Consider the following 18,943-nt stretch of genomic DNA (forward strand, 5'->3'; position numbering starts at 1 on the left):
GGTAAGAGGCCATCTACTGCTAAACCGTATAAGCACGAGATCTGCTTCAAAATATAGGGGCATATGTATCAACATCTCCATTTGCGATTCTCAAATAGCCATTTTTTGACAATCGCTATTTGAGAATTGCAAAACGGGATGTATTTAAAAAATCGCACAAATTTTGCGATTTCTTAAAATTCCTCAATTGCGATTAGCAAATTGCGAAATCGCAATTAAGGAATACCTTCCCATTCATTCCTATGGGTCAGGAGGCCCATAGCAATGAATGGGAAGTCCTTCTCAATTTGCGATTCGCTATTTGCTAATCGCAAATTGAGAATATTTTCAAAGGTGCAAGGGTGTCATGATGACACCCTGATGCACCCCTGAAATCAGCATGTGTGCACATATGGCGCACACACATGCCCTAAGGGCATGTATGTGCACCACATGGCACTTTGAAATATGCAAAAAAGTGCATATTTCAAAGAAATCGCAATTTACCACCAACTTGAAGTTGGTGGTAATTTGCGATTTCTTAAGGAGAAATCGCACAACTTGGGTGCGTGTTACATTGCATTTAAGAAATCGCAATTTGCGATTTCTTAAATGCTTACGCAAACTTAAGAAATCACAAATTTAGCGATTCCTTAAGATTGCGAGGTTGAAATGCCTCATACATCTCCTTTTGCGATTTTTGTATTTGCAAACGCTGTTTTTTTGCAATTCGCAGCGTTTGCGAATACAAAATCGTTTGATATATATGCCCCATAGTTCCTTAGAAAATGTTGAAGGGGAATTCAGTGGTGTGGCAGTAAGCACCTAATACTCAGCACCCATGGTGGTGATAGTCAATTACCTCTAATGTTCCAGGGTATCGGGTGTTATTACACTCTAGTTTGATATCCACATGGCACGTTTAATTTTCCAAATGTAACCAGGCCTAGTGGTCAAGGCTCATTCAAGGAGGTGGTTGTAGGTTTCCAAGTCAGATACAGTTTGAAACATTTATAGCATGCGGTAAACTCAATGCCCACTGTAAGCGTGGGGCCTGTTTTAAAGTTGGGTGGTAATGGAAAAATTGGGCTAGATCTGCAGGAGAATCCTCTCCAGATGTTTCTGACACTAGCAGGGTAGAATGGTGAAGGAATTTTTGCCACCAGATTTACCTCTGGCCTAAAGGTAATGGAGAAAATACATGAATTAATCAGAACCAATCGTGTCCAAAGATGCCAGTCTAGTAAAAGCCTCTCAAGAAAGTTCTGAAAGGTAAGATTACAGTGAAGCCAATGGCTGCGACCGGCCCTGCATCCCGCTTCACTCTATGGCAAGAAACCACTCTACAGAGTCCCTCTACCGATACCACTCCCTTTACTAGGAGCTAGGGGGCAGATTTACTAACTGTTAGTACACACAGAGCGGCAACCAAAGTTGCTGTGCTGTGTTGCACCAAATGGTGAGAGAAAATCAGCGACATATTTACTGTTAGGTTATGACGCTGTTTTTCTCTCTCCCAGCGCTGGCATACTTTAGGCTGCCATGCACCAACACACACACCCCTGTATTAAATTGTAGGATGTGTGCATTCTATCAAGAGTTGGTTCTGTATTAGAAGGGGGACACTTTCAGTACAAAACTATGCTTTCATTCTTTTCCCAATGTGTGTGCTCACAATGTGCCACTCATACAAAATTGGAAAATTTGAGGCATATTTAAGTGTGGAGACCATACTAATGGTAGATTGTGTGATATAAAAGTGATAAATAACAGCTCCCACTACTCAGTCATGTTAAAACCTTCACACCTGAATCCGATTTGAAGCCAGTTGTCCAAGTATAACTAGGTTTGGATTTTGAAAACTTTCTAGTCAAGTGGATTAAAAATGTTTGTATCACATGGGTCAGGCTATATTATGCTACAAATAAATACATAAAGTTGTCTCCTGTAAAAGTCTCCTAAAACATAGGAACTCATGGTAATATTACCTAACACATTTTTTAATCTACATGCATCTTTGATCAGCAAGGCTGGCTCATGTGAGACACTTATTAGTAGGCCACATACCCATCACTAGGGCCTTCCAAAACATATATAAATGTTTGCTTGTTCGTGTGGGCGGTGCTGTAGATGTAATAAGAACCTGTGGAATCTCATGAAGCACCAAGATTGTATGTAATCTGTCGGGTGTCTTAGTATTCTTGCTGCTTGATTTTACAACCCCCATTGATGACATTATAAGCCCAGCAAAAGATGCTCAACCATTGTATTAGCATAATTCGATTAGGCTCCAATAATGACTGCAGATAATGTTTCAAGATGCCACTGGGAATTGATGCCCAATAATCCAAATAGATTGCTGCGTCCGCATTACTCGTAGAGTGCACTGTCCCACTCTGTGCAGTGGTGCACCCTTAAATTTGTGTTCTGGACACAGACAGGAACTGTGTGTCGCATCACAGTAAATGCGTTGTTCACGGTGTGGAACTCATGCTTACAGTGTGATCGGTGCATTGATGAAAAGGACAAGCTGTTTCAAAAACATCAGCGCACCTTCCACTGCAAGTGGTGACCCTGCCTCTATTTTAAAGAGGGACAGGGTTCCTTCTGCAGACAGGTGAAGGGGGTAGCTGCACGCTCCTGTAGGTGGATGAGTGGGGTCCCTGGCCCCCTGTGCCTCCCTCCCAAAGTGGTCCTTCAGAGGGGCGGACTGACTGTGCACCACCTCTATGTTGCATACAGTAAGTGTGCCTGCGCTCTCTACTTTAATATACCACAGGCATAAAGGTCAAGGATTCCTTCAATTGCATGGGGTCATGACCCAAATCAAACAAGCATTGGCATAGCCAATAGGTCTCGCCTTTGGGATCTTATAAATGTTTAGCCATGCAACAGTTGCATAACTAAATACTTATAAGGTCCCAAAAGCGAGACCTATTGGCTACGCTAATGCTTGTTTCTGTTTATTACTGCTCTGTAGTAATGGCGGCACCCGTGCTTTAGCTTAAACATCTTCAGCTAAAGTCGGGTGCCGAGATTGCTTCAAAAGTAAAGAATTGTCTATTTCTTTACATTTGAAGCAATCTCAGCACCTGACTTAAGCCTAAAATGTTTAAGCTTAAGCACGGGTGCCGCCATTACTATATAGAAGTATTAAACAGAAACAAGCATTGGCACACGGAGAACATCAAAGCAGCCGTGCGGCCGCGAAAATGAAAGTGATCGTGATCAAGCGCAGCCCGCGCCCGCGCACATGCACTCAAGCTCTAGGCCGGCCATAGTAGCATTTTTTTAAGCCCTCACTAAAAATTTCGCCAGTTCAGCGCATGTGCTGGGTCAGGCGAGACTTAAAAAGGGAACACCCCTATTGAGATCACTCAAGCTCACATTTAATGCTGGAGCAGTTCATATTACAGAAATGGCTGCACGAGTGTCTGTGGCCTCTTCTGTCATACCAAAGTGTTCCCAGGGCGCAAAACGTGGGTGCACATACCTGTTCTACCCCCAGGGCACTTTATAGGATATGAACCCTCCAATTTTCACCTGCTTATCAGTGGTGATTGTCAGCTCCTGCTAAGGTATTGCAGAGTAATTAGGTATCAGTGGGTTGATCATTTGAAACATGCCACCTATACAAATTCTGTTTGGCATTGTTAAGGTTAAACTTATTGACCTTCATGTAATCATTCCAACACAGAATTTACCCAAACAAAATGCTCCCATGGTAAAATTACCTGAATATGTGAGGATAGCCTGAGAAAAACTGAAAATCCTTATAGTACTGTGGTTCATGAAAAAGTGTAACATTGCAATTAAATATTGGCAGTCACAGTTATAATCTTGCAGGACACCACAGTTAATTCCACTGAGGGAAACTCAAGATTAACATCATCTCAAGATGGAGGAGACCCATTCTTCTGTAGCCCTGAATCCCACACAATCTGTGGAAGACAATCCAGTAAAAGTACAACATTCAGGGTGTGTGTATCACGCCATTTTCCTGTCCGCATTTTGGCCTTTGATGACTTGGCCTTCATCGCCCCCCTGGCAGGACTCAAGCCACCACCGTGTCTGGGTTGGGGTTACGTCCCCCATACTTCCAGGCGGCAAGGAGCGGCCAAGAGTGACTCGAGCTATAAGTGCCTGAGGGATCCCGCTGTGCGGGACACGCCCGGGTGCAAACGGGCCTAACGAGGCTGGGCTAGGCTCCCCCTTTTGGCTCAAAGTTCGCAGGCCTCCAGGAAACATCTCTCCTTCGAAGTGCACGGGTAGAACTTAAGTGATTATCATGGGCAAGAAGAAATTAACAGCCCCTATTGACTCACCTGTAGCCAAAAAGGATTGCCTCTTAGCAAGTACAATTACAAGTTCTCTGAGTAACGCTAAGGGAGCAATACAGACAGAAATTGAAAATGTGGTGGAAAGACTGGAAGCCACAAAAAAGCTTTAACATTGGTCACAGCAAAGAGCTCTATCTCAACGGATCCTTTGCCCTCACACGCGAGTACAGAGACTACGCAGGGGCATTTTTGTGAGAAAGTGCTGATGGTGGATGAGAGCTTGCAGCCAATAAGTAGGGCTAGAGGGAAGAATGGGCCTTGTGTCTATGAGGGAATGCTGGATCTGGTACAAGAGAGTGAGTCCCAGGGGGCCAGAGACCTTATGGGGTCGCCCCCAATAAAGAGGTAGAAGAGTACGAAGCAGCTGAAAAATTGTATTAAAAGGCTAATGTGGAAATCAGATGACCAAACAAGAGAAGGGAAATGTTGGAGAAGAGGCCATGCTCCGCCTAATCACATTTTCATAATAGTTTAAAACCCGCAGAGGCTACAGGATTTAGCACTCAGTTTGATTTAAAAAGCATGGAATATATTATTCATAAACTGATTCATCCAATAGCAGCGTCCGTCACTGGTATTGATTCGACATTGAGAGATATTAAAGGACATCTTCTAGATCTAGTAGCTAGAGACAGGCCATTATGTATGAAGGCATCATCAAATACCATTGCTTCTAAGGATCAATAAAATACTGGCCCTAGAGACTATGAAGATTCTGAGAGTGTGACGGTGTTGGAAATTTCAACTGGGGAAAACTATGTACAGTCTATGAAGAGGACGGCTGCTGATAAACAGGCGCGGCTCGTGTGAGGGAAAAGAGGTGGGGCGAGGATTTGGAAAGGGGGACGAGGGAGATGAATGTAAAATATAAAAAAACATACCTGCCGCCCTCCATTGCGTCATGCTCTTCTGCTCCTCTCCTCGTCCGAAGGCACTGGCTCCCAGCCTGCCCTGCGGCCAATCCTGGAGCTGTTCTCGCATGAGAGCAGCTTCACGATTGGCCTGAGCACTCTCGATTGCACTCCAGTGCAGACTGTGAGTCTGCCTGCTCTCTCCAGCCCAGCTGCGTTGCTGGATAGGAGAGAACTTTCACTGCGCATGATGGTTTGGCCGGCCTGAGACGGTCGGCCAAACCGTCATGTGTGGTGAAGGAAGTGCATATCCCTCTCCCCAGAGTGCCTGTCATCACTGTGGCCCCGCCCCCAAGACTCGACACAGGGAAAATAATATGATAATTAAACTGATTTTAAAACCGTTTTATTATTGTTTTATTTTTCATGATTTAGAGGGTGCTGGCATGGGGGGACGCTCCCCCCGCCATAGTAGAGGAGCCGCTAAACACCATCTGTCTTTGCAGGTTAATATAAGAAGTCCACATCCTACCCTTCTACTAGCCGTTGAAAGTATTCCTGATAATATGCAACCTATTCTGCAGCCTGTCCTTCAGCTACCACCAAAGGCGGGCCAGCTGGTGATCATTCTAAAAATGTTACCAACCCTGCACCATGGCCAAACTGAAACCCAGACCCAACTAAAAAAAAGGCTATACTCTGGTTATGTACATCCTTGGGGGAGCTGAGTAGCAACTGCGCATTACAGAAAATTATCCTAGTGAGGAGAGTTTCTTGGCTGGAGAGAAGGGGGATTGCATTGTTATTTACTCCTCTAACGCACATTTGGTCGCCATAATATTACACAGGCTCTGAAAAAAATTGATTTCAAAGCAAGTTTGATTTGACTGTTGAATGTCCTGCCTTAACTAAGAATTGGATACAATTTGCTATAAATACATTTGCAGGACACAGTCATAGTATGGCCTTAAACATGTTAATAATAATAATGACAGCCAAATAGATAGATAGATGGATGGATGGATGGATGGATAGATGGATGGATGGATGGATGGATGGATGGATGGATGGATAGATGGATAGATAGATAGATAGATAGATAGATAGATAGATAGATAGATAGATAGATAGATAGATAGATAGATAGATAGATAGATAGATAGGTAGGTAGGTAGGTAGGTAGGTAGGTAGATAGATAGATAGATAGATAGATAGATAGATAGATAGATAGATAGATAGATAGATAGATAGATAGATAGATAGATAGATAGGTAGGTAGGTAGGTAGGTAGGTAGGTAGGTAGGTAGGTAGGTAGGTAGGTAGGTAGATAGGTAGGTAGATAGATAGATAGATAGATTTACCTGACTTCTCCGAGACTCCACATTGTGAAGGTAGGTGATGTGATACTGTTTAAGGACAATGGAAACAAAACTGAGGTATTTCACAAACACCTGCAAACATAAAAAGAAATATGTGAATCTGAATGGCCCAGACTTTCTCAGATAAAATGTATAAGGTTGGCTTATCATCGCTAAGACCTTTACCTCTTCATCCTGCTTGGAGAAGGCAGGAGCGTTTAATTTATTCACGGCCATCATGATAGCAAGCACCTCCTTTCCGTACATGATTGGGGTTGACAACAAATTATTTGTTTTATAACCAGTTTGTTTGTCTGCAAAGTCAGAAAAATGGGTATTCTGAAACAAAAGAAACATTTGGGAGTCTTTGTAAAATAATTTTTGCACAGCCTTTTCATGAAGTCATCTGACAATATCATTCATTGAACCCGTTCCAATTGCTCCAGCAGACATAATGTTCTCACCTTGAGCTGATGTTACATACACATATTCAGTTAGAGAGCACGTGGTACTTAGGTAAAGCCTCATGGACTGATAGCATGGCATTCAAGGCTTTGCACATAAACAGTCCAGCTTTTATTAAATCTCGGATCCACAAGTATTCCCCCTGTAGGGATCCTAGATCCACTCATCTACACTATCTAGTGATCCCCCCATTCAACGGAGTGGGACTAGTGGAGTCAGGCTCTTAGTCACTGCTCCTCGCATCTAGAACGCTCTGCCTTTGGCACTTAGGACCACTTTAAACTATGGAAAGTTCAGCCAATTGTTGAAGACTCTATAAGCAAGCTTATCAATACGTTTCTGAGTCATGCTGAGGCAGTTACCGAGCGGCAAGAGACTGTTTGGTGGATGTGCGCTCTATAAGCACCTGTAACATAACAACATAATAACATTAAAGCGAGAGTGAGATTACATATCAATCCACAAGGACAGTGCAGTTTAGGGCTGTGCAAACAAAGTTTGCGTAGACACTGCTGAAAGAACACCCCCATAACTGGCTGTCACGTTCCAGGCACTTGCATGTCGCCCAAGGCATGATGTAGGCTGACGTGTGTGGGTAAGCACCACAGTGTTCTACTCAGTCTTAGAAAGCATCGTCTCATTTCCGCAAGTGCTATTTGCCAATGTACAAATTGCTGACCCTTGCCCGAAAAGGATGGGCGTTTTAATCCCGATTTAGCCACAAACTGCAGTTTGTGTTCAGAATTGGATTACTATCTGACCACAATGTGTGGAAGTTTGCATCTCATGGAAACGGCCGGTGCAAACAGTGCACCTAACAGTGACAGAATTTGTGTACAGCAAGTGCATTATTTTCACCCTTATTGGCTCTGAAAATTCAAATCAGGTGCAGATTTCACTCCCATTTATTAGTTCACTGAGCATTAACGCAAATCAGCAATTGTGCAATTTGCACCTGTAAAATGCACGCCAAACGTGTTCAACCCCTGTGCTACTTGTACAAAGTTTTTCACCAAGTTAAACCTGGTGCAAACTGCGTTGGCAAATTCTGCCGCATTGCCATTAGTGTACCCTGGAACATACTTGGGTCTTCTGGTTCGTACCCCCTAGAACGCTTGTGTCTGTTACAGAGTACTCATATTGGATTTGCACACTATTTGCAACAAGAGGACAATTTGTACATAATTAATTAGGCATGCCCAATAGCACATGTTCAATTAGCACTTGGGCAAATACCACCTCACTTGGGAACCTGCACCTGAAATGGAATCAGCACCAGGGTTGTAATCAGGGCTTAAGGGGTATTTGTGCGTAGAACAATCTGACCTCTGAGGGGGGCCTAAGGGTACTCATAAAGGTTTGTCAGTCCTTGATTACAGGTTTTTGAGACCCTCCTTGCCCCTCACAAAGGGGCACACAATGTCACCTAATGGTCTACCCCAAGGATCTCCCCATTTAGGTCTGGCACGCCATATTAGAAATAACAGTCGCCCCTCAATCCATTTTCATGATTCCGGGCCTGAATATTAGTATGACAGTGTCTTTCGAGCCTTCGAGATGGTGGAGAACAATACTTCTGCCATCCTGATGGTACTCTGTCAACTTTAGAGATGACTGCCAACTCATCTATAATCCCAGCACTGTGTAAAGGAATGTATGATGTTACAACGCATACATTTACAATGCATGCCTTTACAACGCAGTTTTTACATCGCAACATCCTTTACAATGCATTCTTTTACATCGCATGCCATTACATCGCATTTTCAGAAACTACCTTTACAACGGATTCCATTACATCGCATTATACCTTTACAACTCATTTACATCGCATTTAAGGTAAGTGTTGGATAGTATAGGGGTAATAATTACTATTCTAACTCCAGTGAGTGCAACAGTAGGGTAAGTGTTGGATAGTGCAGGGGTATAACATTACTATTCTAATTACAGTGAGTGCAACAGTAGGGTAAGTGTTGGATAGTGTAAGGGTACTATGCATTGTAATGGTAGGCATTGTAATGACTTGCGATGTAATGCCTGTGTTGTAGTGACATGCGATGTAATGACATGCGTTGTAGTGACATGCGATGTAATGGCTGCATTGTAATGACATGCGATGTAAAGGATTTTGCGATGTAATGACTGCTATGTAAAGGTAGTGCGATGTAATGACAGCGTTGTAAAGGTTGTTTCCCGTGTAAAGAACCAAAGTCACAGCATTTCCCTTCAAGGTACAAAAAGTTTAGTTGACAGCTGCCGTTAGCTTTGACGGCCATCCACAAAACATTTAACTTTTTTTTGTTTTTCAGAAACAAACTCTCAAAGCAGGAGTTTGTTTCAGAAAAATGGAAACCAATGGCCCACACCCTGGGAGTTTTCTCCCAGAACGTGGGGATCATTAGTTTCTTTTTCTGTCCCTCACTGCTAGGTTTTTCCTTGGGTGACAGACAGAAAAAAACTATATTACACTTTCCACCTCGTGTAATACCCTTCCTCTAACAAAGCAGATCAAGAGTTCAGTGGACAGGGAACTCCGTTGCATTTGCAGAGGAGTACCCTATCCTCTAAACTCTAAGGGGCTTATTTATGGGCCCTTGCATCACTTTTTTGCCGCTAGTGCATCACTTTTTGTGACGCACCAGCACCGTAAAAAAGCGCCATGTTGCACCATATTCATAAAGTGACGCATCAAGGTTGATGTGTCACTTTGTAAACCCCTGCACTACATTATTCCTGCGCCAGGTATAATGTATGCAGTAGGGGCGTTCCGATGCAAGAAAGGGTCGTAGAAGTGATGCGCCACTTCTTGGACGCAAATTCGTCAATATCTTACGCCTGCCTCAAGGCAGGCATAAGACTGATGCAGAAACATTTAACATGGGACTTGCCCATGTGTAATAACCCATTGCTGGAGTTGCGTCACTTTTGTGTAATCTATTTTGTGAGTGGGTTTTGCATATTTGGTGTCCTATACAATGACTTAAGATCTGATGCAGTGTTTTATTTCGGATTAGTCCATTTGTACAAATAATCCTATTAATACATTCGTATGTACATTATACACAGCATTTCCTCTACAAAAATATAAAGCAAGTTATTTTTCCCCACATTATTTGAAACTCATCTGCAATCATTATAATCAGTTTCATTGTCTCGCTGAATTACCCAACTGAGCCTGTTTCCTTCAAGGTAATGCTTTTTCGAGGAATTTGAGAAGAGCATTTGCCTCAAATTGCCTAAAATGCATACAAAACCCTTCTCTGTTTCTTAAATTTAATATCCCTTACAGAAATTGTCTTCTACACCATTCATGATGTCTGCATACAAATGGAAGGATATCTCAGTCTTTTGAATGCTCGCCAATAAAACATGCAGTGATCAACATTTCCTTGGCTCGGACCCTGCAACACTGACTCAACCTTCCATCCTTCGCAAGTCGGTAAAATTAGTACCTTAAATAGTGTAAAAGTGGCACACGTTATAGAAGCGCTATTTAAAAAAACAAAATAGGAACGTATGACAGATCTTGCATATTCATTACACAAACACAGACAAATCTATATGTTATTTCTGGTCATTCATACAACTGTTGTTCTTAGCTGTGGATATCTCACCACATGTAAAATGCGATTTTAATTTTTCTTAAACTTTAGGCTACTGTTGGACACTTGACCAAGCATGTGAATCCGCTGCCTTTTTAAAACATACTTTTTTCTCCCCAAAAATGCTAATACACCAGACAGTTGTCTCTTTTTCACTTCTTCCCTATTGATGACTGATATGCTTCTCTTGTGGTACTGCCAGCTGTATTTTCAAATTAATGCTTGCGCATCCTGCTGTCACAGTTTGCCAGACACAATCCTTCTCTCGAGAATTTGGTGTGTGTTAGAAATGGGGGTCTCTAGTTGGCAGAGGTAGGTACCTTTGTCCAAATAGTGACCCTTGCTTCTAGTCAGGGTAAGGGGGATACACACTCTTGATAACCCCTGCTCACCCTCTTGGTAGCTTGGCACGAGCAGACAGGCTTATCCCAAAGGCAATGCATAAAGTATTTGTACCAACACTCACATTAACACAGGGATAACACTACAAATGGACTCCACACCGGTTTAAAAAATAAAAATAAAGTATCTTTATCTATACTTAACAAGACCAAAACAACAAAAATCCAACATACAAGTATTGAGAAAAATTACTTTAAAAAGGTTTTAGCAACTGAGCCCATTGAAAACTATGGATGAGTGATTTCTTGCAAAGTACCTGTTGTTGCGACAAAATTCACCAAGCCAAACAGCCGCGGCGATGGGAAGCGTTGAAAAACAAAGAGATGCGTCGATTCCTGAGACCTTCGTGGATGCGATGCAACAGTTCCACTGGATACAGGGGAGCAGTGCATCGGGTCCGGTCTGTAGGGGGAAGCGATGCGTCGATTCGACTCTGATCTGCTGGTGATGTTTCGGAGAAAACTTGCAGCACAGTGACGATGCGTGGAAATCCGGAATGCATCGGCGAACGATGCAGTGGCGTAGAGCGGCACTGCGTCGATTTCTTCAGCCACGATCCCTCAATGCGTTGATTCTTGCAGCGGCGACAGGCGCTGCATCGGTTTTAGCAGAAGCGCAACGGTGCGGTGGAGATTCTTCTCGCACCACGGAGTAACCATCAGAAAAACTGTTGCAAGAAGAGCGATGCGTCGATTTTCTTGATGCTACATTGCTTTCCAGCTCCCAGCAGCAGAAACAACTCTGGAGACCCACACACACTCGCAGGCACTTCTTGGCAGGCCAGACCTCCCAGCAAGGAAGTTCAGTGGAGCTGCGGGTGAAGTCTTTGTTTTCCTGAGACTTTAAAACAGGAGGTAAGCTCTACTCAAGCCCTTGGAGACTTTCCTCAAGCAGAGGACACAGCACACAGCAAAGTCCTTCTCCTTTCCTTGGCAGAAACAGCAGCTGCAGGCCAACCCCAGACACACAGCAAGGTCAGTACTCCTCCTCAGTTTCTCCAGCTCTTCTCCTTGGCAAAGGCTCCTCTTGATTCCAGAAATAGTCTAAAGTTCAGAGTTTTAGGTCTAATACTTATACCCCAAAATGTATTTGTTCTCTTTGTGCAAGGGTCTCAGGGCCCAGTCCGAACCAGTTCTGTCCTCTCTTGTGCAGCTGCCCCGCAGGAGGTGGAGACAGCATTTTGTAAAGTCGGCAGGCCCTATTCAGGTGCAAGGGAAATCTCCTCCCACCACTCTAAATGCAGACCGGGCCTATTCAGGTGCTAGTGAGAACTCCTCTCCCTACTCTGAATGCAGCCCAGGTCTATTCAGCCCATCCCTGACTCATTCAGGACACACATCAACCCCCCAGGTGGCTGTCTGAGAGAATGCAACTCCCCAGCCCCTGTCACTCCAAAACCAAACAGTCAATACACAAACAGGCAGAGGCACACAGAATGGTTAAACAAGAAAATGCCTACTTTCTAACAGTGGCCTTTTCAAACACACAACTTAAAAACAATCTTTAGTAAAAGATGTGTTATTAAATTCTGAGTTCAGAGAGTCTAAATTTTATTTTTCCATCTTATCCCTCTGGGAAGATATGCTTGTAAAATGTTACAAAGAATTCCCCATTCTGTCCTATGGGGCAAGATATCCTTTCAATAGTGAAAAACGAAATTGGCAGTATTTCACTTTCAGGACATGTTACACACATCGGTACATGTCCTACCTTTCACATACACTGCACCCTGCCCGGGGGGGGTACCTTGGGCCTACCATAGGGGTATCCTATATGTAAGAAAAGAGAAGGTTAGGGCCTGGCAAGTGGGTGCACTTGCCAAGTTGACATGGCAGTTAGCAAACTGCACCCAGGCACTGCAGTGGCAGGCCTGAGACATCTTTTCAGGGCTACTCATGTGGGTGGCCCAATCAGTGCTGCAGGCCCACTAGTAGTATTTGATTTACCAGCCCCGGCACACTCAGTGCACTTTACTAGGGACTGACCCGTAAATCAAATATGCCTATCAGGGAGAACCAATCATAATAAAAATGTACACAGAGGGCATATGCACTTTAGCACTGATCAGCAGTGATAAAGTGTCCAGAGTCCTAAAACCAACAACAACAGGTCAGGAAAAAATAGGAGGAAGAAGAAAAAGTTTGGGGATAACCCTGCAAAATGGGCCAAGTCCAACAGTGTGGTTAAGTCTAAATAGCTTTGTTCCTAACTCACCACGTGTGGCCACCTAATTGAAGATCCATGATTCTGTTTCTGAGGTGAATAATTTTATATGTTGTAGCAAAACTTTGAGCCAGATGAATGAATAAGCAATTTTACGACATGTATTTTGCGAGCAGTAACGTTTTTATGACCTGATCTATTTAGGATCTAAGTTATGCTTGCGGGGAAATGGCACACATGTTTAAGGCTGCTTTGCAAAGGCCGTGTCCCATGCACGAGTAAGTCAGTTCATAAAATTATGAGTCATAGTGAGTCACAATCCAGCCTCATGAATATTAATGAGGTAGGTCATAACTTGCGACTCGCTAATATTGCAGGTCATCAAGGGCCGACCTATGTATTACTAGGGCTGATGCTAATAGGTCAATTCATAAAATATACACTAATTGAACCATAGTTCAAAGGTGTGTGTGTGATGTCTGGCATAGGTTTTGTACTGGAAGGATACCTTTCCCGTACAAAATAGTATGCATAAACATACTTTCACACATTTACAAGTTTGTATATTTATGTTGTACATTACAGCTCACATGCAAAGTTAGAATGGTTTGAGGAAAAACAATGTTTCTCAAACGTTACGCCTTCCTCAAAAATGCATAAACTTTTGGAGTAAAGATCTCTCTACCTTTTTTAGAAGCTAGGACTTTGCATCAAAAACCATGGGTGGTTGCATGGGAATGCCCAAGCACTACCCATGGGTCGCCTGTTTGACAGACTATAGTGCAAAGTAGCAGAAAGTGCTACTTCACATTACTTTAGGGTCGCTTTCCAGCACAATTAAAGATTTGCACTGGATAGAATATAGTTTATCAAGACTTTGCATCTGTTTGAATCACTTTTTGTGACTTTGTACTGGTGCAAATCTTTCATAAAGCTGGCCCAACGTTCCTAACTTGCGATGCCTGTGAATTAACCAGCACTGTTGTTTAAGCTAGAAAAAAGCCACAACACATGTTGAAAGAGAAAAACCCACGGCACCATTTAATATGCTTCTGAAAATTGTGTTCTTTAATACGGAAATACTAAGAGGTGACTCTTCCTACCCCCCTTGTGAAACCTCTACTGTCAATCTGCTGATTACTGAACTCACTAACCAAATAAGGCTTGAGGCTAAGTGATTGGTATCGGTACTAACCAAGACTCAGGGCTTTTGGCCTGATGTAGAGTTTGGCGGGCAGGCCACTCCGTCACAAACGTGATGGATATCAGCACGGACTGGCCATAGCGGGCACTGGGCATTTCCCTGGTGGGCCGCCAGGGTTGGGGGCCGGTTTTTAGCCCCTGGGGGCTGATTTTGTTACAGGGCCATTTTTGCAGCATAGCTGCAATATCGGCCGCCGTAACGAAATCAGCAGAAACCGGTTCTGGTAAACAGCTCAGCCTCACCCCCAAATCCCTGGGGGGCTGGCCAAGCCCTGTGCCAGGGCCGGTTTTGGGTCCCTGATGGATATCCTGTCCGCCATTTTACAAGTGCATTACATCCAATGGCACTTGTAATACAGTGAATGGGATAGCCGTCACTTTTGTCACGAGTAACCAATCCACCAAACTCTATGTCAGGCCTTTTGTTTCTGTTCCATTAAACCTGTTGCTTTGAGAGACAAAAACCATGTGCATGTGAGTTACTAATAAACAGTAATAGGGCCCATCACGGCCAAAGGGTGCTTATTGGTTTGCTGCAATAGCCCATATACTCAGGCTGTGACAGGAAAACACTTGTCCTCAAAATGAAAGTAAACAAGCACGTGCAATAAGCCAAAAGTATTGCCACCAAACTAAATTTCTAACAGGTTGGTGTATTTTTTGGTGAATTTAGTTTTGTACACAATCTATAGTGAATCAAAATAACTTAGGCAAACATGTATGTGCTATTGAACTCGGGGTCTCCAGGAAAGAGGAGTCCAGTAAACCCCGTTCAGCGTTTTGAAATTAGAGAGGTTTTTTTCAAAGGAAATCCATATGAAATAGAAGTACAAAAGTGTGGTACCACAACAAACATAAGTGCATAAACACTTCTTCTTTCAACAAAGGTAGGCTCTGTGTGGCGGAAAAATTGAGTTGCAGGCAACAATATTCCATTAAAAGCAATCATACCACCTGACCTTCTCCACAATTAAAGCTGTTTTTACACTAAAAAGTTGAGACGCATAATTATGGCAATGGCAGCTACTGTACCTGACGGGAACAAGCATACACAATGTCAAAAGGTCTGGCTCATAATAACTGAAGAGGTAAACAGCCATTACCACGAGGCTGTTACTACACAAGTCATTACATTGCATGCGTTACAACGCTTGCGATGTAACAACACGTAGCCATTACTACGCATACCATTACATCACATGCGCTTTTACAATGCATACGATGTAATGGCTATCCACATCGTTGTGAGGCTGCTCCATTTCTTCACAATGACGTACACCGCCCCTCAGTCGACGCTGGAACCAGAGAGAGAGGAACCACGAGGAGAGAGAGGTAAGGGGGATTGGGCCTGGGGTGGGGGTTACTTTTTTAGGGTTTAGGGTAGTGTGGAAGTAGTGTTATAATGGTGTTGTATTGTAGGGTTGTTTTTTAGGATTTAGGGTAGTTTTGGGGGGGGTCGTGCAGGGTAGTGTTAGAGTGTAGAGACCGGACTGGGGGTAGGCGGAGGGTCGTGCTGGGGGTAGTGTTTTAGGGTTTAGGATAGTGTTTTGGTGTTTCTGTAGGGTAGGGTAGTATATTTGGGTTTAGGGTAGTGTCGAGGTGGTCGTGCAGGGTAGTTTTAGAGTGTAGGGACTGGACTGGGGGTCATGAGGGGGTAGTTTTTAGGGTTTAGGGTAGTGTTGTGGTGTTTGTGTAGTGTAGGGTAGTGTTTTAGGGTTTAGGGTAATGTCGGGGGTCATGCAGGGTAGTGTTTGAGTGTAGGGACTGGACTAGGGAAAGGGGGGAGGGTCGTGCTGGGGTAGTGTTTTAGGGTTTAGGGTAGTGTTGTGGTGTTTGTGTATTGTAGGGTAGTGTTTTAGGATTTAGGGTAGTGCGGGGGTTGTGCAGGGTAGTGTTTCAGTGTAGGGACCGGACAGGGGGTAGGGGGAGGGTCGTGCTGGGGGTAGTGTTTTAGGGTTTAGGGTTGTGTTGTGGTGTTTGTGTAGTGTAGGGTAGTGTTTTAGGGTTTAGGGTAGTGTTGGGGGCCGTGCATGGTAGTGTTTGAGTGTAGGGACCGGACTGGAATATGGGGGAGGGTCGTGCTGGGGGTAGTGTTAGAGGGTTTAGGGTAGTGTTGTGGAGTTTGTGTAGTGTAGGGTAGTGTATTTGGATTTAGAATTTAGAGTAGTGTTGGGGGGAGGTTTAATTAAAAAAATGCATTGTAAAAGCATGCAGGGTATTTGGATCTGTTGTAATGTCATTTTAAATGCATTTCAATACACTTGCGAACTAATAGTATGCGTACTAATAAATTGCGTTGTAATGCTACTTGCAAACTAAAAACATCGTTGTAAAAGCATGCGTTGTTTTGCTTTGCGCTGTTTCGACATATATTCCCTGAAGATGCTTCTTCAGTCACTGAATACGTCCTGCTACATCACTCTTTCACTCATTCCACATATATATCCATTCATCCACCCACAGACTTATTCTTGCATTCATCCACTTAACCACAGCAATAAAACAGACACTCAAACTAAACAAGCATATGCAAGACAAATTAAAGGAATAAAAGCAGAAAAACGCAACCACCTAAACTTAGCAGGAACATGCTTGCACTGCTAAAATAAGATTAAACATAGGAAGCAGCTGTTTGCTAATGGTTTTGCACCTAGTGTGCCTTTGTTTTAAAGTTCCTACATAGCAGACATGTTTAGAAGCAACACGTTGCCATCTTGAACCTTGAAATATACTGAAATATACTAGGCACACTACCATTCCGAGATGGCCAATAAGTAAATATTGCACAGGGCAACTATCTTAGAATTCTAAAATATATTCTGTATTATTATTGTACTGGTCCAAGGAGACAAACATACTACTTCTCAACATGGTGGCCATTTTGGTATTGTGAAATAAATGTGCACTATGGAAAATGCCATTTGCAGATGGCCACCCAGTTTAGAAACAGTAAACACACACAATATGGGACACTGTAGATGGAATGAGCTGCAAGTAGGCAGCCTGGTAGGAAAGACTGGAGAGCTGAAGGATGCTCCTTAAAAAGGAGCAGAAGAAGGAAAGAAATGAAAGAGTACCTTTGTAAGGAAACATGGAAAACCAAAGGATTGGTTAAACAGTCCAGGCACTGAAGTGAACTCATTTTCAAGTAGATATGCACATGTCAACAAGCAAAATGTCATAATTAACAGGACAATGGGGCCAATGGCAGATATGAGCTAACCAATTGCTCCTTGCAGAATGCTGCCATGAAGAGAAGCAGGATGTGATTGACACTCAAACAGACAGCAGAGGGCAGGCCCAAAGACCCCCTGTGTATGTATATATATTCACGTAGAGTAAAAAAAAGTACAAAGACCTGGCAGACAATTACACCTGCCAGGGCTCCAAAGAGGGACTAACAAGAACTAGCACAGTGTACAACCTTCTACCCAGGATTTGTCACAGGAGGTACCTGCAGGAAATCTGCGTATTCTGCATGATCATCCCAGATTTGTTTTCCTTTTTCTGGACCCATTTTTTGCTGGGCTTAGAACTCTGTGCACTGTTACCCCTACAACACAGGAGTGAAGCACCTGTGCTCAACATTAAATTATGGTCACATTGGCTTAACCCTAATTAATTTATTTAGCTAGCCTGCAAGTCCCTAGTATATGGTATAGAAAATGTACACCGGGCCTAAAAGTTAAATGCCACCTGCAGACTGCAGCACCTATTGTGGGACCCACAAAGAGAGCTTGGAAAACATAGTTTTCATGCCCACCCTGTGTAGTCTGGTAGCAGCAGCTGGAACCCTGCTGCACAGACCTGCCAAAATGACCTCTTTCACAGGTATGAAAACCTGATTTTACATATTTATTGTAACCCCTAAGTGCATGTTGCTGTCCACAGGGTAGGGAGCTTAATTTTTAAGTGTGGAAGATGGGTCATTTTAGAAATGGCATGTTTCCCCAGTAAGTAGGCCCAAAATTCCATTGCCACTGACCAGGCTGTTAATTGGCACATAGGAAAAGTCAAAGTATAAATTATACCCTTTAATCCAAGACTTTCACCTGTACCAGCTACAGACTCCATTCAAAGAGTTAGTTCTATATGTAATAAAAAACAATCTAAAGGGAAAATCAGATTTGTATTAAATATATGGTAAATGTAACTTTTAGAAAGTTGCATGTACCCTACCTGAAGCTGCTGAGGCTAATTTGCATTAGCTTCCCAGCCACAGCTCAGCCTGAATGATGTGTGAAAACTGCCCCCACATCAGGGACCATGGCCTGGAAGTGAGGGAGTGTTTTTCCTCCCCTGGCAGAGGATCAGTTGAGGTGGGACCAGGAACATAATTGTTTTTATAACTCTTTTTATTGAGAGCCGTATTGCAAAGATACAACAGCATGACATAAAAACAAGAAAGCTCTTACATGCATCTAACAAGAGACTGCGATGGTACATTAAGCAGGCAAAAGGGACCAGGAACATAATTAACTTCAAAGGGGCCTGCCCTGTCACAAGTAAATGTCAGATGACATCTGGAAAGGTCCTAGCCTTTGCCTCCCTATTCAGGTGGGCACCACACCCAGTGGGAG

General features: G+C 43.3%; 1 protein-coding gene across 2 annotated transcripts in view; it reads right to left on the reverse strand.

Annotated features, from left to right (window-relative positions):
- Window positions 1-18,943, reverse strand: part of PDE6C (phosphodiesterase 6C) — a 294,405-nt gene that overhangs the window by 215,351 nt on the left and 60,111 nt on the right. For both annotated transcript variants that reach the window (XM_085614976.1, XM_085614975.1), the window contains exons 2-3: window positions 6,715-6,867; window positions 6,532-6,621 (exon numbers count right to left, since the gene is read on the reverse strand). In XM_085614976.1, coding sequence (XP_085471102.1) covers window positions 6,532-6,621; window positions 6,715-6,867 — 243 coding nt within the window. The remainder of the gene's footprint in view (window positions 1-6,531; window positions 6,622-6,714; window positions 6,868-18,943) is intronic.

The sequence above is a fragment of the Triturus cristatus genome, chromosome 1_2, assembly GCF_964204655.1.
Source record: "Triturus cristatus chromosome 1_2, aTriCri1.1, whole genome shotgun sequence".
NCBI classification, from domain to species: domain Eukaryota; kingdom Metazoa; phylum Chordata; class Amphibia; order Caudata; family Salamandridae; genus Triturus; species Triturus cristatus.